This window comes from Alligator mississippiensis, chromosome 15 (assembly GCF_030867095.1).
Source record: "Alligator mississippiensis isolate rAllMis1 chromosome 15, rAllMis1, whole genome shotgun sequence".
Classification (NCBI taxonomy): domain Eukaryota; kingdom Metazoa; phylum Chordata; order Crocodylia; family Alligatoridae; genus Alligator; species Alligator mississippiensis.
This window is the reverse complement of record NC_081838.1, coordinates 7,030,888-7,057,936: the sequence shown is the minus strand read 5'-3', so window position 1 is coordinate 7,057,936 and position 27,049 is coordinate 7,030,888. Positions and strand designations below refer to the sequence as shown.

The following is a 27,049-nucleotide window of genomic DNA, read 5'->3' as shown; positions in this document are numbered from 1 at the left end:
GCCCCCGCCAAGGTACAACAGACGCTTCAGTTGAGGCTGTGTTTGCTCAGCGATGTGGAGCCTCCTTTACCTCTGCATTATGCAGGCACACGCACATGCATCGCCATAGGACTGGCCAACAGCCTCTTTACATCCTTGTACGTGGCAAGATGAGATGGCAGCAGGGAGCGGCTGGCGAGTGTGATGCCCCAGCGCCGGCCGGCTCGGGCATTACCTTGTGGTGGGCCAGCAGGGGGCATTCCTGTGCCGAGCCACCCACCTCCCTGCGCCTGGCCACCTACCAAGCTCTGAGTGCCTCCCTTGGGGCACCTCATGTTGGCCGACCCCCTTCCTGGAGCACACCTGCAAGCCTGGGGTAACCACTGCCACCACCCAGGGGTCTGAGCTTTATTCGGGCCCTGCGCCCCCGGGTACACAGGCCTTGTACACCTTGAGGGTGCTTGGCCCACTGTGAGAACTTGGGGTGTTTCCTTAAGCCTGAAGCACAGATAGTAGCCTCCCTTAGTCCACCAAGCAGCGGGAGCACAAGGCATGCCCCAATCCCTCTCCCAGCAAGTGCACCAAGCTTGTTATAGTGGTTAAAGAGCGTCGGCCTGGGGAAGGGGACTGGTTAGACAAGTATCACAGAATAGCTCGGAGCAAATGGTACTGACTCAGTCATCTTTCGACATGCTTCTACATTAGAGTCAGCTATATTTCTAGGTAAGTGTCAGGTAAGTTACTCACATGTTCATCTGGAGCCTAGAGAGCTCCAGAGGCCGTGTGCTTACTCCACATTCCCCAATATGGCTCTCCCCCTTCCAGGTAGACGGGACCCCTAAATAACTTCTTTGACCTCATCTTCCCGGGCCAGTCAAAGGCAGGGGTTGTTTGATCCCGACGAACCAATTTAAAAGGCATCGCAGTCACCTGTGCCATGGCTCAAGCCCCTGCCCCCGTGCCATGAGGTCAGTGCTTGAAACAATAGAGACTAGGTTCACTCCCCCTGGACCGGCTTGGGGTCAGTAGTAGCCATTAGCCAGGGTAACCAGGTTGACAGGCAGGTGAGAAGGCCAAGAAAAGGAAAGGAAAAAAAGCCATGTAAAAGCTGGAGGCTGGAAGAGGATTGTTCCACATCCCTTACCTGGCCGTCTGTGTCCCAGCCCTGGAGACCCCCGGCCCGGCTCCCGCTCCCGTGCGCTCGGCAGACCGACTGCAAGGAGAAATCTTCCCCGCACACAAGTCCCTGTGCCCTTCTAGTCAGGTCCTGCCCCGTGGATCGTCCTGGTTGGGACAGAGATGACTAGCGAAGAGTGAACAAGTGCCCCGGGTCAGAGGGAACAGAGATGGTGGAGGGAGGAGCTGAGGCAGCTGCCAAGAACAGATGTAAATGTGTGTCCCGGTGTTGACATTTCTGCCCGAGGAGGGAAGCGGATCGCAGGTGTCCTCCCATGTCCTCCTGTCATGGACTTTCACAGATTTCATAGACGTTAGGGTTGGAAGGGACCTCGGAAGATCATCGAGTCACGTCCTCTGCCCCGGGGGCAGGAAGTCAGCTGGGGTCACACGATCCCAGCATGATAAACGTCCAAATGTCCCTTGAAGGTGTTCAAAGTGGGTGCTTGAACCACCTCTGGTGGCAGTCTATTCCAGACCTTGGGGGCTCGGACAGTAAAGAAGTTCTTTCTTATGTCCAGCCTGAATTGGTCAGGGAGGAGTTTGTGACCATTCGACCTCGTCATCCCTTGGGGCGCTCTGGTGAACAGGCGTGCCCCCAGATCCTGGTGAGCACCCTGATAAACTTCTAGGCGGCCACCAGATCACCCCTGAGCCTGCGTTTCTGCAGGCTGAAAAGTCCCAGGGCTCTCAGCCTCTCATCATAAGGTCTGTTTTCCCAACCTCTGATCATGCGCGTGGCTCTCCTCTGGAGAGGTGAGAGCTGCCCCTTGACAGCGCAGCCTGGATGGGCCCTGCCTGGGGAGGGAGGCCGGGTCTGTCCTCACCCCTGGAGGACAAACTTCATTGGACCTTGTCCCCCCAAAGCATGTGTGGCTGCCAGGTCCTGAGACTGGCCCCTGTGCAGGTGTCCCTGGCTGGCCTGGGCTGGAGAGGAAGAAGAGCGCACGTCCTGGGACATCGCTCAAGGCGGAGGCAGAGGCGGAGGCTGAGGAGGGTGGCTTTTTTTGGCACTGCCCGTGTCTTAGGATGTTCCCACAGCTCAGGCGCTGCATGCGCTTGGAGCAAGAGTGGCCTGGCCTACCCAGTCTGTGCATGGCATCGCCCAGGGAACACGCAACCCCCTCCCACCGCACGCACTGCACCCACAGAGTTGCTAGGGTGCGGTCTTTCACCCGCCACCTTCATTTCTGTGTTACACTCAGAACAGCACCTGGTGTGCCCCCCATGGCGCAAGCATTGCGCCGCCTTCTCTTGCCCTTCGCTGGAACGTGAGTCACCGAGCAAGGCCGCTGCGTGGAGCCAAGGCCCAGGGCGAGCGTCCAACCTGCCCGGCTCTTCCAACACCCACTTCTTTTGGCGAAGGTGTGTAACAGCAGAAGACAAGGACGCACAGCGGTCGAAGTACTGCTGCCTGTAAGACTCTATGACTTTGCGGGGACACGGCTCCACGCCAGCTCTGGCTGTTCAGGGTGTGTTGGGAGGTTGACATGAGTGTTCAGAAGCTGCCCAGCTCGATAACGGGGATCTTGACCCCAAAATCACCGAGCTCGCACCTGGAATGGAGCTGTCAGGGTGAATGCGGGTGGAAGTATGGCCTCGGGCTGAGCCACGGTCCTGCAGGGCAGGCGTCAAGAGGCTGAGCTGAGTTATCTGGTCCAGGTGGTGCCGGGAGAGGACACAAGGGCTCGGGCGCTGCAGCCCGCATACCTCAGGCTGTTGGAGAAGGCCTCCATGCCGTACTTAGATGCTGTAGTCCCCTCCATTTACAGACAGCCTGCCTCCTATGCCTGCCACATTGACAATGCAGCCCCGGGCGCTCTGCACCAGGGGCAGCAGGCTCAGCGTCACCTCATTCAGCCCCACCAGGTTCACGTCCAGCACCCTGGTTAAGTTGACCTTGCTCAGACAGTCGTTGCAGCCAAAGCATCCCAAGACCCCTGCGTTGTTCACCAGGCCCCAAAGCCCTGGAGAGACTTACCCTGTGCCTCCCCTACGCTCTCTGATGGGGCAGCCAACGCCTCCTGCCCTAACTCTGTTATGATGAGATCCTGGTTTTGATTCAACAGAAAGTTTCCTCGCCCCAACCTGCTTCCCCGGCAGGACTCTCCTGGGCAGAGGGAGGTTGGTCCCAGCTGCTAGGATTCGACTTGGATTCTGTTTGCCAGAGCCCTCCAAGGACTGACACGGCACCTCAGCTTGTCGAGTGAACTTTCATAGGAACCCCTAGGCCTTATTACAAGTTTCCTCCCCGTAATCTGAACCTGGAGAGTCTCATTGGATTAGAATTAATTACTGTAATTAGCATTTGGCACATTGCCTATCTTCCCAATCTTCAAGAAAGGGAAGTGGGCAGACCAAAACCAGATTCATAGATCCATAGATTCATAGATGCTAGGGTCGGAAGGGACCTCAATAGATCATCGAGTCCGACCCCCTGCATAAGCAGGAAAGAGTGCTGGGTCTAGATGACCCCAACTAGATGCCTATCTAACCTCCTCTTGAAGACCCCCAGGGTAGGGGAGAGCACCACCTCCCTTGGGAGCCCGTTCCAGACCTTGGCCACTCGAACTGTGAAGAAGTTCTTCCTAATGTCCAATCTAAATCTGCTCTCTGCTAGCTTGTGGCCATTATTTCTTGTAACCCCTGGGGGTGCCTTGGTGAATAAATACTCACCAATTCCCTTCTGTGCCCCCGTGATGAACTTATAGGCAGCCACAAGGTCGCCTCTAAACCTTCTCTTGCGGAGGCTGAAAAGGTCCAGGTTCTCTAGTCTCTCCTCGTAGGGCTTGGTCTGCAGGCCCTTAACCATTTGAGTGGCCCTTCTCTGGACCCTCTCCAGGTTATCCGCATCCCTCTTGAATTGCAGCGCCTAAAACTGCACGCAGTACTCCAACTGCGGTCTGACCAGTGCCCGATAGAGGGGAAGTATCACCTCTTTGGATCTATTTGTCTGGCATCTGCTGATGCACGATAAAGTGCCATTGGCTTTTCTGATGGCTTCGTCACACTGCCGGCTCATGTTCATCTTGGAGTCCACTAGGACTCCAAGATCCCTTTCCACTTCCGTGCCACCCAGCAGGTCATTTCCTAGGCTGTAGGAGTGCTGGACATTTTTCCTCCCTAGGTGCAGCACTTTGCATTTCTCCTTGTTGAACTGCATCCTGTTGTTTTCTGCCCACTTGTCCAACCTGTCCAGGTCTGCTTGCAGCTGTTCCCTGCCCTCCGGCGTGTCCACTTCTCCCCATAGCTTTGTGTCATCTGCAAACTTGGACAGAGTACACTTCACTCCCTCATCCAAGTCGCTGATGAAGACATTAAAGAGTATCGGTCCAAGGACCGAGCCCTGCGGGACCCCACTGCCCACACCCTTCCAGGTCGATACCGAACCATCCACCACGACTCTCTGGGTGCGACCCTCCAGCCAATTCACCACCCACCGGACTGTGTAGTCATCCAAGTCACAGCCTCTTAACTTGTTCACCAGTATGGGGTGGGATACCGTATCAAAGGCCTTCCTGAAGTCTAAGTATACGACATCCACCCCTCCTCCTGTGTCCAGGCGTTTCATAACCTGGTCATAAAAAGAGACTAGATTAGTCAGGCATGATCTGCCTGCTACGAACCCGTGCTGGTTTCCCCTCAGCATAATTTGTCCTGCCAGGCTCTCGCAAATGCGAGCCTTGATAATTTTTTCAAAGACTTTGCCAAGGATGGAGGTGAGACTGACTGGCCTGTAGTTGCCTGGGTCCTCCTTCCTCCCCTTCTTGAAAATGGGGACCACATTGGCCCTTTTCCAGTCCTCCAGGACTTGGCCCGTGCGCCATAAGCGTTCGAATATTCCCGCCAGTGGCTCTGCAATGATGTCGGCCAGTGCCTTCAGCACCCTCGGATGGAGCCCATCCGGGCCTGCCGACTTAAAGGCATCCAGTTCTTCCAAGTGACTCTGCACCACCTCAGGATCTACGCATGGAAGTCTGGCGCCTTGCTGCTGCCTCTCTACAACCCCAGTGAGAGACTTGTCGTGCCCCTCGCTTAGGAACACTGAGGCAAAGCATTCAATGTAGAGAAATGCAGGGTACTCCACCTTGGGAGAAAAAAACAGCATCATACTTATAGGCTTGGTGGCGCTATGCTTGCTAGCCCCACAACCGAAAGAGACTTGGGGGTTTTGATTGACCACAAGATGAACATGAGCCCCCAGTGCGATGGTGTGGCCGGCAGAGCAAACCAAACTCTGGCATGCATCTACTGATGCATCTTGAGCAAATCCAGGGGCATCATCCTCCCACTTTACTTCACCTTAGTGAGGCTGCTACTGGAGTCCTGCATCCAGTTTTGGGCCCCCCACTTCAGGAGGGATATGGATAAGCTCGAGAGAGTCCAGAGGAGAGCCACCCATATAATCAAAGGCTTACAAGGAGAGGCTGAGGGACATGGGACTCTTGAGCCTGGAGAAGAGAAGGCTCAAGGGGGGACTTGGTGGCTGCCTATAAGTACATAAGCGGGGTGCACCAGGATCTGGGAGAACAGCTGTCCCCAAGGGATAACTAGGTCTAACGGCCACAAGCGTCTCGAAGGCTGATTCAGACTCGATATAAGGAAAACCTTCTTTCCAGTCCGAGTGTCCAGGGTCTGGAACAGACTCTCCCAGCGGTGGTGTGAGCACCTACTCTGGACTCATCCAAAAGGGGTTTGGATGTGTATCTTGCTGGGATCATCTGATCCCTGCAGACTTCCTGCCTTTGGCGGAGGGCTGGACTCGATCTCGCGAGGTCCCTTCTAGCCCCTAATGTCTATGAAATCTCTGAATACGACCTGGCAAGCGGTTCCTTAGATGTTACAGCAGCCCCCTTTGGGGGTACCAGGCCTCGGCCCTCCACCGCCTGTGCGGGAGGTTACTTTCTGGATTCCTCGTTGCTCCAACAAGAATTCCAGGGCTGCTCCTGTCTCGCCAGCGTGGCAACGCAAAACACGCGCTCTCTTCGCTTGTCTACTCCTTTTGCAACTTTCTTATCCCAAATTGTCCAATCCCCTGGCTCTGCACCAAGCATTTCTTCTATGGTGCACCCGTCCCCTTGCACTGGGCCAGACAATTTCTCATAGGGAAGCAGTTGTGCCTTGCTTGCCTTGTGCTCGATCACGGCACTCGCCTCTCCCAGTGGCACAGCAGGTGCTCTGTTCAAGGTTGTTGGCCAGCTTTGGGAAGGCCTGGACTATGGCTAAAAACCCTTAGCATAACTCAGTTTTCCCGCTATGCCAGCCTCTCCCGGCCCACAGCCTGAGCCTCTGCTGGAGCTGCCAAGTCGCAGCGCCAAGCCTCCCTTTGCTCCCCAACCTGCCCCTTCCCCCAGGCATTGGCTGCAGCAATGCTATTGGAGCTTTTGATGTCCAGGATCACCGTCTGCAGCCTCCCCAGTGTCACCTGCCTCCACGCCGTACTCAGGGATGCCGCAGCCCCCTCCACTTAGGGACAGCCGACCGCCTCCTTTGCTGCTCACACTGACAATGGGGCCCCGGGCTCCCCGCACCAGGGGCAGCAGGCTCAGCATCACCTCGATCAGCCCCGCCAGGTTCATATCCAGCTCCCTGGTGAAGTCGGCCTGGCTCAGCTCGTTGGGGCCAAAGCAGGGGCGGCTCCAATGCCAGCGTTGTTCACAAGCCTCCAGAGCCCTGCGGAGGGGAGACCACGAGAGCTGTGGGCTGGCTCCTTCCCTGGCCCAATTCAGTTTTTTGGGATTTTTTTTAGAGAGACTTTTTCGAGTTCCAGTCCAAATCAGTGAAATCAATTCCAAATCCACGAGTCAGTCATGAACCATACGTGACCCGACTACTGGCAAAGATCCTCCACCCCACCTGGGGCTTCAGATGTTTTCAAATCCTTTGGCAGGCCTCCTACATGCAGGCCCAAGCGCAGAGGCTTGGGGTTTGGATGCCCCCAAGTTTCACTTGCCCTCAGCCAAAAGGCCCCAGGGGCAAGCCAGGAAGGAATTTGCCATTTCCATAAAGTGGGCGTAAAGCCAAGACCTTGAACGTGGGAGAGTAAATACACATTACTTCCGCAGGTATTACCCCATATCAGAAAAGCGGTTTCACCCGGGTGCGACTAGGAAAACCGCCCAGGTGGTCACGGTATTTCCCCTGCCAGGGCTGGCTCCTTACCTGGCCCAACCCAGCTCCCAGAGCAGGAGCTCCGTGGCTCGGCCCTTGCCCCGTGCCTCCCCTGCGCGCTCTGGTGGGGCAGCCGACCCCTCCTGCACTGTGTCATGGCAAGAGTCCGGTTTTGACTCTGCAGCAGATTTCCTCGAGCCAATCCCCTTCCCGGGCAGGACTGTCCTGGGCAGAGGGAGGTTGGTCCCAGGCTGTCCCGTTCTGCAGCCCGAGCCTCTGCTGGAGCTCACAAGGAGCAGGGAAGGGCAGCAGGGGCTGGGGCACAGAAAGGGTCCCCAGGCAATGACCAAGGGCCGAGGGGCTGCAAGACACCAAAGGTGCAGGGGGAGGTCACTGGGGATCTGTTCTTTACCATCTTAAGCGCTCCCCAGGGATGAGTGGGGCAATCAGGGCAGCATCCCCCTGTGAGGATCCCGTGGGGCTTTAGGGATGGGCCGCAGAGAGGCAGGGAGCAGAGTGGTTTGAAGGGCTTGGAGTGAAGATGGCTCCTTTCTCCAACCGCCCCCTCCAACCCGCCTGCCTTTGCCCCAGGAGATAGCGGAGTCTGAGCTGCGGGGACCTGGGCAGCGTCACTCAGGGCCTTGTGCTCTTATGTGCATGGAGGCGCTGGACAGGGAGCCGAGATCAGAGCTTGAGTGCATGGGGACCAGCCCACGACAGCACAGGGCAGCACCAGGAGTCACCTTGGGCTTGCACCTGCCCCTTCACTCAGGTGGTGGCCGCAGCGATGCTGCCGGAGCAGATGAGGTCCAGGATCACCGTCTGCAGCCTGCCCAATGTCGCCTGCCACAGCTGCTCGGCCCCCTGCTCCGTCAGACACGCCGCCAGCACCCGCAGCCCCGGCCTGGCCAGATCCATGGTCAGCAGGTGCCAGAAGCGGGAGTCACAGCCCGTGATGAAGATGTGTTTGTCTGGGAGGTTCCCGACCGCCTGCTGCTCCTGGTGCCATCGGCGCAGGACATAGAGTGCCGGGACGGCCGCCAGGTACAGCCACATCCTCTTGGGCAGCTTCTGGTTATGAAAGAAGTTACTTTAAGCAGAAGCAGCTTCTGACTCCTGGCTGCTGTCAGCAAAAACTCCTTGTACCTGTAAGGCAGAGTCTGGTCTCTCCAGCAATGCTCCAAGCGAGAAGCTTGCAGATATGGGCCAGAGCAGCCACGTGCCTATGTCTGGCAGGGGGCATGCCAGGACCAAGGTAATGCAGTTAAAATGGCACTATGTAGTGGAGGGTTGCAGCCCTGTCTGCCTGCGGACAGGGCTCCCTATGAGAGTCTCATGGCCAGCTTCCAGTGGGAGGATCTCGGCTGCACGCCGACTTTATGGAAATGGGAGACTCCTCCCCAGCTTGCTCCTACAGCTGTACGGCTGAGGGCAAGTGAAATCTGGGGGCATCCAAACCCCAAGCCTCCAGGCTTGGGCCTTCAAGTAGGATGCCTGCTAATAGATTTGGAAGTATCTGAAGCCCCAGGCTGAAAAGTCTGGGCTGAAGGATACTTGCCGGTAGCAGGGCCACATATGGTTCTTGAGTGATTGAAAGGATTTGGAACTGATCTGGCTAGACCTGGGACACAAAAACATTTCCTTAAAAATAAAATTTTAAAAAGGCTGTGTCTGGGCAGCACAGAGCTGGGCACCCACGTGCGCCCACGGGGAACATCTATAAATGTGTGTCCTGGTGTCAACATTTCTGCCTGAGGAGGGAGGCAGGTCACAGGTGTCCTCCTGCGTTCTCCTGTCCTTGCATCTTTGCTCTGGCCACATATCCTCTGCAGCGGAAAGGATAAACAACTGCCCAGGTCAGGAGGGACCCAGCGGTGGAGGGAGAAGCTGAGAGAGCAGCCGGAAAGCCTGTAAAAGTGTGTCCTGGTGTCGACGTTTCTGCCTGAGAAGGGAGCTGGTCTCCTCCCCTGTTCTTTTTCCCTTGCATCCTGGCTCAGGCTGCTTATCGTCTGCAGTGAATCCTGAGCCAGGAGATGTCCAGGCCTCTCACTTGTCCGGCTGGCCCCGGGGGCTGGAAGGGACTTGTTCTGTGGGGCCTTAGCTGAGCCAAAGAGCAGAGACGGGCAAAGGCGCCAGAACCAGCGGACCTAGCTCATTCCCACCTGATGGGAGCAGGAGAAAGTGCCAATATAACCCTGGTGGGAAGCAACCCCTCTTCCCCACCCCCCGTACCGAGAGGGAGCCATGGGTCACAGAAGGCGCTGACTGCCAATGGCTGCTATGACCCAAGTCACCCATGTGCTTGTTATGGGCTTCAAAGCCAAGGGGGTTGCCTGGTGGAAAGATGTGGACCAGGACAGACCCAGCGTTGGCAGGACCCAGCAGCTGGGTCGAGGATTAAGCATAGCTCTCTGGGGAGAACCTGGGGACTGGCAGGCAGAGCGGGCTGTCATCGCTGGTTCCTGGAGCCTTGCCCTGTTGTCACCGCTGCAGGCTTGAAACCAAGGCCCCGTCCTTCCGAGGAAGCTCTGAGCCCAGCCTGCCTTGGAAACCGTGATGCGTCTTGCAGGGCTGATAAGAGCTGCCCCCTGAGAGCACGGCATGGATGGACCTTGCCTCGGAGGGAGGCCTGATCTTGCCCTCACCCCAGAGCTCAAACTTCATTGGACCCTGTCCCCCAAAGTGCCTAGAGCTGTCAGCTCCAGAGAGTGGCCACTGTGTGGGTGTCCCAGGCTGGGGAGGGAGAAGAGCTCATGTCCTGGGAAAATGCCCAAGGTGGAGGCTGACGAAGGTGGCTTTGTTTGGCATTGCCTGTAGATCGTGATGTCCCTAAAGCTCAGGCACTACCTGCACTGGCAGGGACAATGGCCTGGCCAACAAGTCTGCATGGAGTCGCCGAGAGAACATGCAACCCCCCTCCCACCGCAACCATAGAGTCCCCAGGGTTCAGCCTTGCACCCGCCACCTCTATTGCTTTGTTACACTCTGAACAGTCTCTGCCGCATCCCCCATGGTGGAAACGTTGCGCCAGCTTCTCTTGCCCTTTGCTGGGACATGAGTCACCGAACAAGGCCGCTGAATGAAGCCAACTCCGGGGCAAGGATCCAGCCCGCTTGGCTCTTCCAACATCCCCTTGTGCTGGCAACGGTGTGTAACAGCAAAAGACAAGGACACAAGCGACTCCCTCCCCACTGCCCCACGTTGTAAAGCTTCCAGGTCTTATCGATATGGGCTGCTGCTGCCTTTGGCCCCCTTGCAGAGCGCAGCCCAGCAGTGTTTGGATTTCAGGTAGAGAAGAGCGGGTGTGCCTCCCACAAGTGGCACTGGGACACCCTGGTAGCACCCAGGGCATCTCCGCTGCACGGCTCCCGGGGACCTCGCTGCCTAGATGCCCAGGGCAGGCTTGGGCTGGGAGCAGGTCAGCACGAGGTCTGCCCACGAGGTCGGCAGGTAGCTGAGCAGGAGGTAGAGGAGCTTGGCGTCCCAGCCACAGGAGTAGCGGGTGCGGGGGTGCTGGGCCGTCAGCGCGTGCTCCATGGCATCGGTGACCAGGCGGAGGTTGTCACTAGGTAAGATGCGGATGAGCTTTCTGGTGGTCTCAGAGTCTGTGCAGATAAAAAACCTGGCTGTGAGCAGCCCAGCTGGGCTGGGCTGTGGGAACAAGCAGTGCGACGGACAGGGAAGCCCAGGGGCAATCTGGGCACCATTGCAGCAGCGGGGACTGGCTGTGAGCAGCCCCACACCTGGGCCCAGGGACCTGCCCCTTGGACTCGCAGCGGTTGAAGTACTGCTGCCCTTGCTTGGGGCATGGCTCCATGCCTGCTCCAGGCTGTTCAGGATGTGCTGGGAGTTTGACATGGGCCAGGCTGGGCCACTGGTGCAGCTCCCATTGCCAAAGCTGGGCACGGTGCCCATGGGGGCTGGGGTCTCCATCAGTCCATGCCCCAGACTGGTCACTGCCCTGTCCCAGCAAAATTCCCCCCACAGGTTTCCAGCCCCCAAATCCATCACAGTCACACCCCAGCCCATGGGTACGGCCCCCAGACTCACAGCAGTCAAAGTACTGCTGCCCGTAGGCCTCCTTGACCTCGGTGAGGGCACAGCTCCACACCTGCTCCAGACTCTTCTGGATTCACCGGGCCTCTAAAATGGGTGTGCAGAAGCCGCCCGGCTCGATGATGGAGACCTTGACCCCAAAATTGCAAAGCTCGCGCCTGGAATGGAACCAGCAGAGTGAACGTGGGGTAGAAACCCAGATTTGGCTTGAACCACGGCCCCGCCACAGCCCTCACCGGCACCCAGCTTCCCATAGGGCTGGTGCATCTTTGTAAGCAGGCTGAGCTAGAAGGGGCCCAGGAGAGGACACAGTTCATGGGGGCTGCAGCCCACGTACCTCAGGCTATCGGAGAAGGCCTCCATGCCGTACTTGGCAGGGCAGTAGCCACCTCCAGTTATGGAGAGTTGGCCCGCTGCACTGGTCACACTGACGACGCGGCCCCGGGCTCCGCGCACCAGGGGCAGCAAGCTCAGTGTCACCTCGATCTGCCCCACCAGGTTCACGTCCAGCACCCTGACAAAGTCGGCCTTGCTCAGCCACTCGTTGGGGATAACTGGGGTCCTGAAGCCAGCGTTGTTCACCAGGCCCCAGAGTCCGGTAGAGGGGAAAGCGTGAGAGCTCTGGGCTGGCTCCTTACCTGGCCCAATCCAGCTTCCAGAGCAGGAGCACCGGGGCTCAGCCCCTGCCATGCAGCTCCCCTGCACACTCTGGTGAGGCCAGCAAAGCCCTCCTGCCCTGACTGAGTTATGATGACAGCCTGGTTTTGACTCACCAGGTTTCCTCAATGCAACCCCCTTCCCGGGCAGGACTGTCCTGGGCAGAGGGAGGTTGGTCCCAGCTTGCCCCGTTCTGCAGCCCGAGCCTCTGCTGGAGCTGACAAGGGGCAGAGAAGGGCAGGCAGGGGCTGGGGCACGGAGAGGGTCCTCAGGAAATGACTGAGGGCGGAGAGGGATGTGAGGTTGCAGGACACTGAAGGGCGGGGGGGAGATCACCGGGGATCTGCTCTTTACCATCTCGAGAGCTCCCGGGGGATGAGTGGGGCAGTCAGAGCAGCAGCCCCGGGATGGGCCACAGTGAGGCAGACAGGCAGAGAGCAAAGTAGTTTGAAAGGCTTGAAGTGAATAGGGTTTCTCTCGCAACCTGCCCCCTCCTTTAGGATCTGCCTTTGCCCCTGGAGAGACTGGAGTCTGGACTGCGGGGACCTCTGGGCAGCGCTATGCGGGAATCACCTGCTTTTATGTTCAAGGAGGTGCTGCACAGGGACCCGGGATCAGGGTTGTGCTGCACGGGGACCAGCCCAGAACCAGCCCCCCGCACGGAGCAGAGCACAGCACGAAGCTTCACCTCGGTCCCCCACCTGCCCCTTCACCCAGGTGGTGACCGCAGCAATGCTGTCGGAGCAGGTGACATCCAGGATCACCGTCTGCAGCCTCCCTGATGTCACCTGCCTCAGCCGCTCGGCCCCCTGCTCCGTCAGACACGCCGCCAGCACCCGCAGCCCCCACCCGTCCAGCTGCTTGGCCAGCAGGTGCCCGAAGCCGGAGTCGCAGCCCGTGATGAAGACATGTTTGTCCGGGAGGTTCCCGACCGTCTGCCGCTCCCGGTGCCATCGGCGCAGGAAGTACAGCGCCAGCAGGGCCACCAGGTACAGCCACATTATTACAAATCCCTTTTGCCTGCAACTGGAATAATCCCGGATTCTCTCAGTGACAGTCCCAGTCTTATCGCCCTTCATCTGATCTCCCCCATTCCAGGCTTCTGGGTCGTGCAGCCCCTGGAGAGCAATGACCCCCGCTCTGGGGTGAGTCACGGACGCCGGAGGAGAAGAACTGCTCGGAAGAACAGCTGGTTCTGCCCAGAGTTGCCGCCTTGCCAGATGTTGTTTCCTGAACAAGAGGCCTCTTCTTCTCCAAGACGTTCTGCGTGGACAGAGGAGCTGTTTCGGCAGGCTCTGAGGAGGGTCGCCTGGGGGCAAGTCGCAAGGCGTGTACCGCCACTTACCGCCTTCTCCCGGCTGCGACTCTGTGTCCAGGCAAACCCTGCTAGCACCCTCCCAGCACGGAGATGGGCACCCATGTGCGCCCGTGGGATCCTCAGGGCTTTGGCTGAGTGAAGCCGAGGGACAAGACCGAGTCCTGGTTCCTGGGAGGACCTGAAGGGACCCTGCGCTCGCGAGCAGACCAAAGCTTCCCACCTGCCCCCAGGCACTTGGCAGACTAACTGAAAGGGGAAATCCTATCTGCACACGGGTCTCTGCACCCTTTTACTCAGGTCCTGTCCTGTGGATCATCCTGGTCAGGGCTGCGATGACTAGTAAAGCATGAACAAGTGCCCCAGGTCAGGAGGGAACGGAGATGGTGGAGGGAGGAGCTGAAACAACTGCCAGGAAGACATGTAAATATGTGTCTTGGTGTCGACATTTGTGCCTGAGGAGGGAGGCGGATCGCAGGTGTCCTCCTGCGTTCTCCTGTCCTTGCACCTTTGCTCTGGTTGTTTATCTCTGCAGCTAGGAGGAAAAGCCAGGAGATGTCTGGACCTCTCACTCGTCCTCCTGACCCCAGCGGATGGGAGAGACTTGCTTTGTGTGGCCTTTGCTGAACCAAGGAGCGGAGAGGGGCAAAGGCACCAGAACCAGCCCAGCCCGGCTCATTCCCACCTGGTGGGAGCAGGAGTAAGTGCAGATATAACCCTGGGGGGAAGCTAGCCCTCTTCCCCGTCCCTGGTATGGAGGGGGCGCCACGGGGCAGAGAAGGCGCTGACTGCAATGCGGGGGATAAGGCAAAATGCCGTGTTAATTAAAACTACAAAAAGGTTAAAGACATCACATACATACACACACACACACACACACGCTCACAATCCCCCTGCAGATGTTATAGTTGCCAAAGTCCGTTGCTCACTGCTACGCTTAGGTGGCCAGCCTAGCCAGCATGAGAGATTAGGACGCATCTGTGTCCCAGTGAAGTTTTTGCAGAGTGTCTCCCACTTCTTGCTGCTAAGTCTCTCTCCTTTATAGGGGTTATCAGGTTGGTGTTGGGTGTCTGGTCCACCTTTCCTGACTAAAGTACAATAGTTAGTTTAATATATAAGAGCAAACTTAAAATTGCTAACTAAAAATCCCTACATAGGGAGGGCCTGATCTGCCCTCGGCCCTGGAGGACAAACTTCACTGAACGTTGTCTCCCGAAGTGCCTGCGGCTGCCAGTTCCAGACAGCTGCCCCTCCATGGGTGTCCCAGATCAGCCTGGGCAACCTGAGGAAGGGGGTTTCATTGCCCATGGATCAGGGTGTCCCTACAGCTCATCACTACCTGCACTGGGAGGGAAAGCAGCCTGGCCTAACCAGTCTGTGCATGCAGTCGCCCAGAGAACATGAACCCCCGCCCTCCAGTGCCCCCATAGAGTCCCCAAGCTTCGGTTTTTCACCCGCCACCTTTATTTCTTTGTTACACCCAAAACAGCGTCTGCCCCATCCCTGCATTGTGGAAGCGTCGCCCCAGCTTCTCTTGCCCTTCGCTGGAACACCAGTCACCGAGCAAGGCCGCTGCGCGGAGTCAAGTCTGGGGGTGAGCATCCAGCCCGCCTGGCTCTTCCAACACCCCCTTCTTCTGGCCAAGGTGTGTAACAGCAAAAGACAAGGACCCACACAACTCCGTCCCCACCACCCTGCCTTGTGAAGCTCCCACGTCCCGTGCTCAGAGGTGTGGGCTGCTGCTGCCCGTGGCCCCTTGCAAAACGCAGCCCAGCAGTGTTTGGATTTCAGGTAGAGAAGAGCGGGTGCGCCTCCCACAAGTGGTGCTGGGACACCCCGATAGCACCCAGGGCATCTCCCCTGCGCGGCTCCCTAAATGCCCTGGGCAGGCTTGGGCTGGGAGCAGGTCAGCACGAGGTCTGCCCACGAGGTCGGCAGGTAGCTGAGCGGGAGGTAGAAGAGCTTGGCGTCCCAGCCACAGGAGTAGCGGGTGCGGGGGTGCTGGGCCGTCAGCGCGTGCTCCATGGCATCGGTGGCCAGGCGGAGGTTGTCACTAGGTAAGATGCGGATGAGCTTTCTGGTGGTCTCAGAGTCTGTGCAGATAAAAAATCTGGCTGTGAGCAGCCCAGCTGGGCTGGGCTGTGGGAACAAGCAGCACAAGGCACAGGGAAGCCCAGGGGCAATCTGGGCACCATTGCAGCAGCGGGGACCGGTGCTGGACTCTCCCCACACCTGGGCCCAGGTACCTGCCACTCAGACTCACAGCGGTTAAAGTACTGCTCCCCATAGGCCTCCTTGACCTCGGCAGGGGCAGAGCTCCACACTTGCTCCAGGCTGCTCAGGATGTCCTGGGAGGTCGACATGGCTGTTCGGAAGGCTCCTGCCTCGATGATGGAGACCTTGACCCCGAAATTGTGGAGCTCGCGCCTGAAATGGAACCGGCAGAGTGAACTCGGGTTGAGCCACGTTCCCGCCACAGCCTTTGCCAGCACCAGCATAGCTGGTGCATCCTTGTGAGGAGGCTGAGGAGAGTTAGCTGGGCCAGGTGGTGCCCAGGAGAGGACCCAGGCCAGGGGGGCTTCAGCCTGCATACCTCAGGCTGTCGGAGAAAGCCTCCACGCCGTACTTAGAGATGCAGTAGCCCCCTCCATTTACAGACAACCTGCCTCCTATGCTGGTCACGTTGACAATGCGGCCCCGGGCTCTGCGCACCAGGGGCAGCAGGCTCAGCGTCACCTCGATCAGCCCCACCAGGTTCACGTCCAGCACCCTGGTGAAGTCGGCCTTGCTCAGCCACTCGTTGTGGCAAACGCATCCAAAGACCCCCGCGTTGTTCACCAGACCCCAGAGCCCTGGAGAGAGGAGACCATGAGAGCGCTGGGTCAGCTCCTTACCTGGCCGCATCCAGCTCCCAGAGCAGGAGCTCCATGGCTCGGCCCTTGCCCTGTACCTCCCCTGCACGCTCTGGTGGGACCAGCAAAGCCCTCCTGCCCTAAATGCATTTTGGCGAAAGTCCGGGTTTGACTCAAGAGAAGATTTCCTTCCCCGGCAGGACTGTCCTGGGCAGAGGGAGGTCAGTGCCAACCTCTCATGTTCTGCAGCCCGAGCCTCTGCTGGAGCTGACAAGGGGCAGGGGAGGGCAGGCAGGGGATGGGGCATGGAGAGAGTCCACAGGCAGCGACCATGGGCCGAGGGGGATGTGAGAGAGGCTGCAAGAAACCAAATGGGCCAGGGGAGGTCACTGGGGATCTGCTCTTTACCATCTTGAGCACTCCATGGGGATGAGTGGGGCAGTCAGGGCGGCAGCCCACTGTGAGGGTCCCGTGGGCTTTGGGGATAGGCCACAGTGAGGCAGACAGGTAGGGAGCAGAGTATTTTGAAGAGTCCCGAGTAAATACGGCATCTCTCTCCACCTGCCCCCTCCTTTGTCTGCCTTTGCCCCTGGTGAGACCAGAGTCAGCTGCGGGAACCTCTGGGCAGTGCCACGTGGGTGTCCTATGCTCTTATGTTCAAGGAGGCACTGGGCAGGGAGCCGGGATCAGGGTTTGGCTGCATGGGGACCAGCCCAGAATCATCCCACCACAGAGCAGAGGGAGCACCAGGCCTCACCTTGGTCCCCCACCTGCCCCTTCACCCAGGCGGTGGCCGCAGCGATGCTGTCGGAGCAGGTGACATCCAGGATCACCGTCTGCAGCCTCCACGACGTTGCCTGCTGCAGCCGCTCGGCCCCCTGCTCCGTCAGACACGCCGCCAGCACCCGCAGCCCCCGCCCGTCCAGCTGCTTGGCCAGCAGGTGCCCAAAGCCGGAGTCGCAGCCCGTGATGAAGACGTGTTTGTCCGGGAGGTTCCCGACCATTTGCTGCTCCCGGTACCATCGGCGCAGGACGTACAGCACCAGCAGGGCCGCCAGGTACAGCCACATCCTCACGGTGGCTTCTGTCTACAAACAAAGTGACTCTAAACGGATACCACTTCTGACTCCTGGTTGCTGTCAGCGAAGACTCCTCGTACCTGTATGGCAAAGTCCAGTCCCTCTAGCAAGACTCCCCGCCTGCTGCAAGTGAGAAGCTTGCAGACACTGGCCAGAGCAGGTGTGTCTGTGTCTGGGCAGGAACCCACCCAGCACGGAGCTGGGCACCCGCACGCGTCCGCAGACTCCTCCGGGCTTTGCCTGAGTCCTGGTGTCTGGGAGGAACTGGACAGGTCTCCTGCAATTGCAAGCAGAACAAATCTTCCTGTGTGCCTCTCCCAAGGTACAACAGATGCCTCAGGGGAGGCTGTGTTTGCTCAGCGCTATGGAGCTGCTTTACCTCTGCACTATGCAGGCATAGTGCGCACACATGCACACACATGCTCACACACACGGATCCTGGTGGGACTGTCCAACAGCCTCTTTGCATCCTTGTACATGGCAGGACGAGGTGGCAGCTGGGAGCAGTTGGCAAGTGCATCCCAGGCAGGCTGTCTCAGGCAGTACCTTACCTTGGAAATCTGTGTCCCAGCCCTGGAGACCCCCGGCAGCGCTCCTGTTCCCAGGTGCTCTGCAGGCTAACTGGAAGGGAAATGCTATCTGCACCGAGGTCTCTACCCTGGATTTCAGGTCCCGCCCGGTGGGTCATCCTCCTTCCTCTGCTGTTTAGCAATTGTGAACAACTCCCCCAGATCAGGATGGAGGCGATGGAGGAGGGAGCTGAGACAGCAGCCAGGTGATGATAGAAAGGTGAGGCCCTTGAGTCGGTGCATGTGAACACATGTGTGTGCGTGAGTCCCAATGTTGGTATTTCTGCCTGTGGGGAGCCCAAGAGTAGATTTCTGTTTGTTCCTGTGCCCAGAACAGCCTCTGTAGTGTTGATTTCCTTGTGTCGGACAGACCTGGGGGCAGGCCTGAGGTCAAGGAATCACAAGAGATTGGGACTGAAAGGGCATCTTCTTGGTCTCTTGTGGGCAAAGATCAAGTGTAGTCTCTGCGCTGGTCTAATGCCTGAGCCAAGATGGATTTCAAATGGCAGTGTGTAGTGGAGGGTGCACCCCGATCCACATGAGGACAGGACTGCCTATGAAAGCCTCCTAGTTCGCTTCCCACTGGCCAGCTTCTAGCAGGAGGAGCTCAACTACACACCAACTTCATAGAAATGGGGGACTCCTCTAGCTTGCTCCTGACGCCGTTGGCTGAGGGCAAATGAAACTCGGAGGCATCCAAACCCCAAGCCCCTGGGCTTGGGCCTGCACGTGGGATGCCTGCCAATGGATTTGGATGTATCTGAAGCCCCAAACTTGGGGTGGAGGGGACTTGCGAGTAGCAGGACCACATATGGTTTTTGAACGATTCAAAGGATTCAGAACGGATCTGGCTAATGCAACCTGGAACACGAAAAGTTTTCCAAAATATATTAAAAAAACCCCAACCCAAAAAAACTCACCTGACCCCTACTCAGGAGCTACATGCTCAAAGGATGAGCAGGGAGGCAGGTGGCAGGTTTCTTCCTATGTCCTGGTGTCCTTGCATCTTGACTTGGACAGCATAGAGGAAAAACCGGATGTTCTAAGCTCTCACTTGTCCTGGTGGCCCCAGGGCACGGGAGGGACTTGCTTTGTGTGGCCTCTGCTGAGCCAAAAAGCAGAGAGGGGCAGAGGTGCCCAAACCAGCCTGGTGGGAGTGGAGGAAGTGCAGTCCTGAGCCTGGGCATGGAGAAACTCCCTCCTGGTATCCAGGGCAGAGAAGGTGCTGGCTGCCAAGGGCTGCTGTGACCCAAGCCACCCATATGCTGGCTTCAAAGGCCAGGGAGTTGCCTGGTGGGAAAGATGTGGACCAGGACAGACCCAGCAGAGGCAGGTGCCAGTGGCCGGGTGGTGGATTGGGCACAGAGCTGCGGGGATAACCTGAAGAGTGCAGGTAAAGGGGTCTGCCGCCACTGGTTACTGGAGCGTTACTCTGTTGTCGGGCTCTGTGGCCAAGGGGCTTGTGTGGCCAGCTAGGGACCAGAAAGTTTCATAGATTCCTAGATGCCAGCGTCAGGAGGGACCTCAACAGATCATCGAGTGCAACCCCCTGCCCTGGGCAGGAAAGAGCGCTGGGGTCAGATGACCCCAGCCAGATGTCTATCCAGCCTTCTCTTAAAGACCCCCGAGGGAGGGGAGAGAGTTGTGAGTTCAGTCCCGGGTGTGTGGCCCTGAGCTTCGCGGTGGGAAACTGCAGGTCTTTTCTCAGTGTTGAAGGCCTGAAACCAAGGCCCCTGCTTTGGGGAAGCTCTGAGCCCTGCCTGCCAGAGCCCGGGATGCTGCTTGCAGGGCCAGTGAGAGCTGGCTCCTGAGAGCCCAGCCAGCAGGTGCCTGAAACCATAGTCGCAGCCCGTGATGTGTTTGTCCCGGAGGTTCCCGACTGTCTGCAGCTCCTGGTACCATTGGCGCAGGAAGTGCAGGGCCACCACGTACTGCTGCCTTTTGCCTGCAAACATCATCCAGGTTCTTTTGAGTGACAGTCCCAGTCTTATCGCCCTTCATCTGATCTCCCCCATTCCAGGCTTCTGGGTCGTGCAGCCCCTGGAAAGCAATGACCCCCGCTCTGGGGTGAGTCACGGACGCCGGAGGAGAAGAACTGCTTGGAAGAACAGCTGGTTCTGCCCAGAGTTGCCGCCTTGCCAGATGTTGTTTCCTGAACAAGAGGCCTCTCCTTCTCCAAGAAGTTGTGTGGACAGCGGGGCTGTTTGGGCAGGCCCTGAGGAGAGTTGACTGCTGTTTTTGAGGATGAAATTCAGGATCCCTGCTGTGTGTATCATCTGTGATTTAATTCCATCAGTTTCAGTGTGAACATTTCTGGTGCGGCTCCGAAATGCCCATCTCCGCCCCACAGCAAGGACTGGGGGCAGGTCGCAAGGCGTCTACCGCCACTTACCGCCTTCTCCCGGCTGCGGCTCTGTGTCAAGGCAAACCCTGCTAGCACCCTCCCAGCACGGAGATGGACACCCACGTGCGCCCGTGGGCTCCTCAGGGCTTTGGCTGAGTGAAGCCGAGGGACAAGACCGAGTCCTGGTTCCTGGGAGGAACTAAAGGGACCCCATGCTTGCGAGCAGACCAAAGCTTCTCACCTGCCCCCACCAAGGTACAACAGACGCCTGAGCTGAGGTTGTGTTTGCTTAGAGAAGTAGAGCTTCCTTTATCCCTGCGTTATGAAGACATAGTGCACACACACCCACGTGCACATGCACATGCACACATGTGCTCACATTCACAGATCACCTTGGGACTGACCAACAGCCTCTTTACATCAGTTTACATGGCAGGATGATGTAGCAGGAGAGGCTGGTGAATATGATGCCCCTAAGCAGCCCAGCTCAGGCAGTTCCTTACCTTGGCAGTCTGTGTCCCAGCCCTGGAGACCCCCGGCAGAGCTCCCATTCCCAGGCACTCGGCTGACTAACTGGAAGGGGAAATCCTAGCTGCACACGGGTCTCTGCACCCTTCTACTCAGGTCCTGTCCCTGGATCATCCTGATCAGGGCTGCGATGAACAGTGCCCAAGGTCAGGAGGGAATGGAGATGGTGGAGGGAGGAGCAGAGACAGCTGCCAGGAACAGATGTAAATGTGTGTCTTGGTGTCGATATTTGTGCCTGAGGAGGGAGGTAGATCACAGGTCTCCTCTCCCACGTTCTCCATTCCTGTCCTCTTTGCTCTGGTTGTTTATCTCTGCAGCAAGAAGGAAAAGCCAGGAGATGTCTGGTCCTCTCGCTTGTCCTGCTGGCTCCAGGGGATGGGAGGGATTTGCTTTGTGGGGCCTTTGCTGAGCCAAAGAGCAGAGAGGGGCAGAGGTGCCAGAACCAGGGAGACCCGGCTTATTCCTACCTGATGGGAGCAGGAGTAAGTAAAGATATAATCCTGGGGGAAGCAACCCCTCTTTCCTGTCTCGTACCGACAGGGAAGCGCAGGGCAGAGAAGGAGCTGGCTGCTGATGGCTGCTATGACCCAAGCCCCACTTGTGCTTGTTCCAGGCTTCAAAGCCAAAGGTGTTGCCTGGTGGGAAAGATGTGAACCAGGATAGACCCAGCATAGGCAGGTCCCAGCGGCCAGGTGGTGGATTGGGCATTGAGCTGTGGGGAAATCCTGGGGAGTGCCGGGCAGAGGGGACTGCTGTCACTGGTTACCGGACCCTTGCCCCATTGTGAGCGCTGGAGGCTTGAAACCAAGGCTTCGTCCTTCAGAGAAGCTCTAAGCCTGGCCTTGGAAATGGTGATGCTGCTTGCAGGGCAGGTGAGAGCTGCCACCTGAGAGCATGGCCTGGATGGGCCCTGCCTGGCAGCGAGGCCTGATATGCACCTGCCCCTGGAGGACAACTTCACTGAACCCCATCTCCCAATGTGTCTGCAGCTGCCAGCTCCAGGGAGCAGCCCCTCTGTGGGTGTCTTGGGCAAGCCCAGACTGGGGAGGGAGGAGAGCTCTCATCCTGGGAAAATGCCTAATGTGAAGCTGAGAAAGGGGGTTTTATTGCCCATGGATCAGGGTGTCCTTACAACTCAGGCACTACCTGCACTGGCAGGAAGAGCAGCCTGGCCTAACAAGTCTGTGCATGGTGTAGCTCAGAGAACATGCAAGCCCCCTCCCACCACCACCTTAGAGTCCACAGGGTTCGGTCTTTCACCTGTCACCTTTATTTCGTTACACCAAGAACTGTGTCTGCCCCGTCCCCCGTGGTGGATGCATCGCCCCAGCTTCTCTTGCCCTTCGCGGGAACGCCAGTCACTGAGCAAGGCTGCTCCGTGGAGCCAAGTCCGGGGGTGAGTGTCCAGCCCACCTGACTTCCAACACCCCCTTCTGCTGTGAAAGGTGTGTAACAACAAAAGACAAGGACCTGCGCGACTCCCTCCCCACTGTCCCACCTTGTGAAGCTCCCATGTCCCGTGCTCAGAGGTGTGGGCTGCTGCTGCTCGTTGTGGCAAACGCATCCAGAGATCCCTGCGTTGTCCACCGGGCCCCAGAGCCCTGCAGAGAGGAGAGTGTGAGAGCGCTGGGCTGGCTCCTTACCTGGCCCAGGCCAGCTCCCAGAGCAGGGGATCCGTGGCTCGGCCCTTGCCCTGTACCTCCCTTGCAGTCTCTGATGGGGCAGCCGAACCCTCCTGCCCCGACTGTGTTATGATGAGAGCCTGGTTTTCACTCAACAAAAGTTTTCCTCAAGCCAACCCCCTTCCCGGGCAGAACTGTCCTGGGCAGGGGGAGATTGGTTCCAGCATCACCCATTCCAGTGCCCAAGCCTCTGCTGGAGCTGACAACAGGCAGAGCCAGCCCTCACCTTTGTCCCTCGCCTGTCCCATCACCCAGGCAGTGGCCGCATGGATGCTGTCAGATTTGGTCACATCCAGGATCACTGTCTGCAGCCTCCCCGATGTCTCCTGCTGCAGCCGCTCGGCCCCCTGCTCCGTCAGACACGCCGCCAGCACCCGCAGCCCCCGCCCGTCCAGCTGCTTGGCCAGCAGGTGCCCGAAGCCGGAGCCGCAGCCTGTGATGAAGACGTGTTTGTCCGGGAGGTTTCCGACCGTCTGCCGCTCCCGGTACCATCGGCGCAGGAAGTACAGTGCCAGCAGGGCTGCCAGGTACACCCACATCCTCGCGGGCGGCTTTTCCCTGTAGACAAGATAATTCCAGGATTGTTTCAGTGACAGACCCATTCTTATCTCCCTTCGTCTGAGCTCCCCAAACCCAGGCGTCTGGGAGGTACAGACCCCGGACTTGAATGATGCCCGCTCTGGGGTGAGTCACAGAAGCCAGAGGACAAGGGGTGCGTGGAAGAACACCTGGCTCTGCCAAGCGCTGCCACATTTCCAGGTGTTTGTCCTTGAATACAAGGCCTCTTCTTTTCTAAGGAGTTCTCTGTGGACAGAGATGCTGGCTGAGCAGGCCCTGAGGTGGGCTGACTGCTGCTTTTGAGGATGACGTTCGGGATTCCTGCCATGGGTATCGTCTGTGTTTCGATTCCATTGGTTTCAGCATGAACATTTCTGGTACGGCTCCAAAATGCCCCCCGAGACAGACCCACTGCGTCCTGCCCAGTTGTGTTCAAGGAACATCTCAGGCCCACGGCAAGGACAGCTTGTGAGCCCTCTTATGCTACCAGCTGCAAATCTGTGTCCGGGCAGGCCCTGCTACCACCCACTCAGCATGGAGATGGGTAGACACGTGCCCACAGGCTCCTCCAGGCTTTGGCTGAGTTGATGGGCAGGACTGAGCCCTGGTGCCTGGGATGAACTGAAGGGACCTCCCCCCCCCCCCCCGGCACTCACAAGCCGAGCAAAGCTTCCCACGTGCCGCCACCAAAGTATAAAAGATGCCTGAGCTGAGGTTGTGTTTTCTCAGAGGTGTGGAGTCTCCTTTACCTCTGTGCTAGGCAGGCATAGTGCGTGCACTCCCACATGCACATGTGTGCTCACACATACAGATCACCTTGGGACCAGCCAACAGCTTCTTTACATCCTTGTAGGTGGCAGGATGAGGTGGCAGCTGGGAGATCCTGGCAAGTGCGAGGCCCCCAGGCAGGCCAGCTCAGGCGGTTCCTTCCCTTGGCAGTCTGTGTCCCAGCCCTGGAGACCCCCGGCAGGGCTCCCGTTCCCAGGCACTTGGCAGACTAAGTGGAAGGGGAAATCCTAGCTGCACACAGGTCTCCGCACCCTTCTACTTGGGTCCCGTCCCGGGGATCGTCCCAGTCGGGGCTGTGATGACTCGTGAAGAATGAACAAGTGCCCCGGGTCAGGAGGGAATGGAGATGGTGGAGAGAAGAGCTGAGGCAACACTCAGGAACAAATGTAAATGTGTGTCCTGGTGTTGACATTTGTGCCTGAGGGAGGCAGATCGCAGGTTTCCTCCTACACATTCCCCTGTCCTTGCATCTTGGCTCAGGCCATTTATCCTCTGCAACAGAGGGGAAAAGCCAGAAGATGTCCTGGCCTCTCACTTGTCCGGCTGGCCCCAGGGCGTGGGAGGGACTTGCTTTGTGGGGCCTTTGCTGAGCCAAACAGCAGAGAAGGGCAGAGCTGCTGGACCCAGCAGGACCCGGCTCATTCCCACCTGGTGAGAGCAGGGGCGTGTGCAGTTATAAGCCTGGGGAGAAGCATGCCCTCTCCTCCACCTCTGGTACCCAGCTAGGGCCACTGGGCAGAGAAGGTACTGGCTGCCAATGTCTGCTTTGGCCCAACTTGCCCATGTGCTTGTTCCAGGCTTCAAAGCTAAGGGAGCTGCCTGGTGGGAAAGATGTGGACCGGAACGGACCCAGCATAGGGCTCTGAGGATTACCTGGAAAGCCTTGGGCAGAGAGGCCTGCCACTACCGGTTACTAGAGCACTGTCCCATTGTCAGCACTAGAAGCTTGAAAGCAAGGCCCCATCCTTCCAGGAAGGTCTGAGCCTGGCCTGCCTTGGAAACTGCAATGCTGCTTGCAGGGCAGGTAAGCACTGACCTCCAAGAGCACAGCCTGGATGAGACCTGCCTGGGGGGAGGCCTGATCTCCCCTCGTCCCTGGAAGACAAACTTCCTTGGACCCTGTCCCCAAAAGCGCCTGTTGCTGCCAGCTCCAAGGAGCAGCCCCTGCACGGGTGTCCCCAGCTGGCTCAGGTTGGGCATCCTGGGAAAATGCCCAAGGCGGTGGCTGAGGAAAGTGGCCTTTTTTGGCATTGCCCATGCATCAGGATGTCCCTACATGTACTGGCAGGGAGAGCGACCTGACCTAACAAGTCTGTGCATGGAGTCTCCCAGAGAACATGCAACCCCCTGCCCCAGCCCCTCCGTAGAGTCCCCAGGGTTTGGTCTTTCACCCGCCACCTTTATTTCTTTGTTACACCCAGAACAGCCTCTGCCCCATCCCCCACATGGTGCAAGCGTTGTGCCAGCTTCTCTTGCCCTTTGCTGGAGTGTGAGTCATGAGCAAGGCTGCTGCGTGGAGCCAAGGGCCAGGGTGAGTGCCTAGCCACCCAGCTCTTCCAACACCCGCTTCTTCTGGCAAAGGTGTGTAACATCAAAAGACAAGGACCTGTGCAATTCCCTCCCCATGGCCCATTGTAAAACTCCTAGGTCCTGTGCTCAGAAGCATAGGTGACTGGTAGGAGGGGATAATGGGGAGGCACGTGCCCCCCCAACATGGCCATCCCCACCCCCAACGTTGATGCCAGTGTCTCCGGGTGCCCCTTGATAGGGCTGTTCCCACCACCACCGCCAGCACCTGCGGGAGCTCACCAGCTCCGCTGCTGACACCACCAACAACTTCTGCAGGTGCCCCCCCAGGCTCAGGAGGCACCAGTCGCCCATGCTCAGAAGTGTGGGCTGCTGCTGCCCATGGCCCGCTTGCAGAGCGCAGCCCCAGCGGTGCTTGGATTTCAGCTACAGAAGAGCGGGTCCTGTTAAGACACTGCTATTCGAACCAGGGCATCACCACCACCACATGGCTCATGGCTCACTTGCTGCCAAGCTGCCCTGGGCAGGCCTCAGCTGAGCACAGGGCAGCCCGAGGTCTACCCACGAGGCCACGAAGCTCAGCGTGAGCTAGAAGAGCTTGGCATCCCACCTGCAGGAGTAGCAGGTTCGAGGGTGCTAAGCCGTCAGTGCATGCTCTGTGGCATTGATGACCAGGCAGGGGTAGCGGTTGTTCCTGTGGTCTGTGCAGAGGACAGTCTGGCAGTGAGCAGCCCAGCTGGGCTAGAACAGGAAGCATGAGGGAGAGGGGAGCCCTGGATCAGTCTGGGCACCTTCACAATGGCAGGACAGCAGCTGGGCCTCCTGGGCTGGGCTGAGGCTTGGGCAGGGCAGAGCTGAGGCCACACGGTCGGCTGCACCATCCCATGCAGCCTGCGTGCACATGGTGGCAGCATGAACACAGCCCTGGACTTTGCAGGACTTTGCATGGGCAGAGGTTGCCCAGCCCAGGCTGGGACACTGGCACAGCTCCCATTGGTATGGCCAGGCGCGGTCTCCATAAATCCATTCCCCAAGCTGGTCCCTGTCCTGCCCCAGCATAGGTCCCCCCACAGGGTTCCTGCCCCAAGGCCATCACGTTCACACCCCTGCACTGGGGACCTGCCCCTCAGACTCAAAGTGGTCAAAAAACTGCTGCCCAATGGCCTCCTTGACCTGGGTGATGGCACGGCTTCATACCTGCTCCTGGCCCTTCCAGATGTGCTTGGCTTCTGCACTGATGTTTGGGAAGCGCCCAGCTCACGGATGAAGACCTTGACCCTGACATTGCAGAGCTTTGGAACTGGCAGGGTGAACGCGGGGCAGGAGCCCAGCCTTGGGCTGAGCCAGGGCCTGGCCACAGCCCCCCAGGCACCCAGCTTCCCGGAGGTTGCAGAGCTGGTGCATCCTTGTGAGGAGACTGGGAAGTGCTGTGTTGTTTTCTCGTGCTCGCAGCCCCAGGGATCTGTGTCGAGGCCCAGAGACGGGATGAAGACAGAGAGGTCCCAGGGCTCCTCCCCACAGCAACTGCCTCTGCCTCCTTTCGGGGAGGTGGGTGCTGCCATGTCCTGCTGTCTTTGCACCCTAGCCTAGGCTGCGATCTGCTACAGGGAGCCCTAAGCCAAGCGTGTCCCAGCCTCTTGTTGGCATGGCTTCGAAGGGAACTGCTCTGTTTGGCCCTCCCTGGGGCTGAGGCAGCGACCGGAGATGGGAACAGGTGCTAGACCCTACTGGGATCCCTGTGTGCGCCCTGACGTTCCCGCCCGCTGGGCGTGGGGGCACGTGCAGCTCTGAGCCAAGAGGGGCAGGACACACATCGCCCACCCCCAG

The 27,049-nt window shown here is 58.4% G+C and overlaps 2 protein-coding genes, 1 long non-coding RNA gene and 2 pseudogenes across 4 annotated transcripts; 1 reads left to right on the top strand and 4 right to left on the bottom strand.

Annotated features, from left to right (window-relative positions):
* Positions 1-2,596: 2,596 nt before the first annotated feature.
* LOC102568317 (retinol dehydrogenase 16-like) lies at positions 2,597-8,322 on the bottom strand (annotated as a pseudogene).
* A 2,328-nt stretch (positions 8,323-10,650) lies between these two features.
* Positions 10,651-13,072, bottom strand: LOC102568084 (retinol dehydrogenase 7-like; annotated as a pseudogene).
* Positions 13,073-14,727: 1,655 nt separating this feature from the next.
* LOC102567845 (17-beta-hydroxysteroid dehydrogenase type 6) lies at positions 14,728-17,216 on the bottom strand. 2 transcript variants are annotated; one of them, XM_019494881.2, is made up of 4 exons: positions 16,904-17,216; positions 15,888-16,146; positions 15,558-15,721; positions 14,728-15,387 (listed from the first exon to the last, which is right to left on the bottom strand). In XM_019494881.2, exons 1-4 carry the CDS (start codon positions 17,214-17,216, stop codon positions 15,167-15,169), a joined length of 957 nt encoding a protein of 318 aa, XP_019350426.1. In that variant the 3' UTR covers positions 14,728-15,166. The 2 variants fall into 2 exon arrangements, with proteins under 2 accessions (XP_019350426.1, XP_059575305.1); XM_059719322.1 differs by having other exon boundaries at positions 15,224-15,721.
* Positions 17,217-17,497: 281 nt separating this feature from the next.
* On the top strand, positions 17,498-20,086 carry LOC132245921 (uncharacterized). Its single transcript, XR_009457613.1, has 2 exons — positions 17,498-18,014; positions 19,815-20,086. It is a non-coding gene; the product is annotated as an uncharacterized LOC132245921 (long non-coding RNA).
* A 2,103-nt stretch (positions 20,087-22,189) lies between these two features.
* Positions 22,190-22,901, bottom strand: LOC132245863 (17-beta-hydroxysteroid dehydrogenase type 6-like). Its single transcript, XM_059719049.1, has 2 exons — positions 22,519-22,901; positions 22,190-22,267 (listed from the first exon to the last, which is right to left on the bottom strand). The coding sequence occupies exons 1-2, from the start codon at positions 22,885-22,887 to the stop codon at positions 22,190-22,192; spliced, it is 447 nt and encodes a 148-aa protein (XP_059575032.1). The 5' UTR covers positions 22,888-22,901.
* Positions 22,902-27,049: the final 4,148 nt, after the last annotated feature.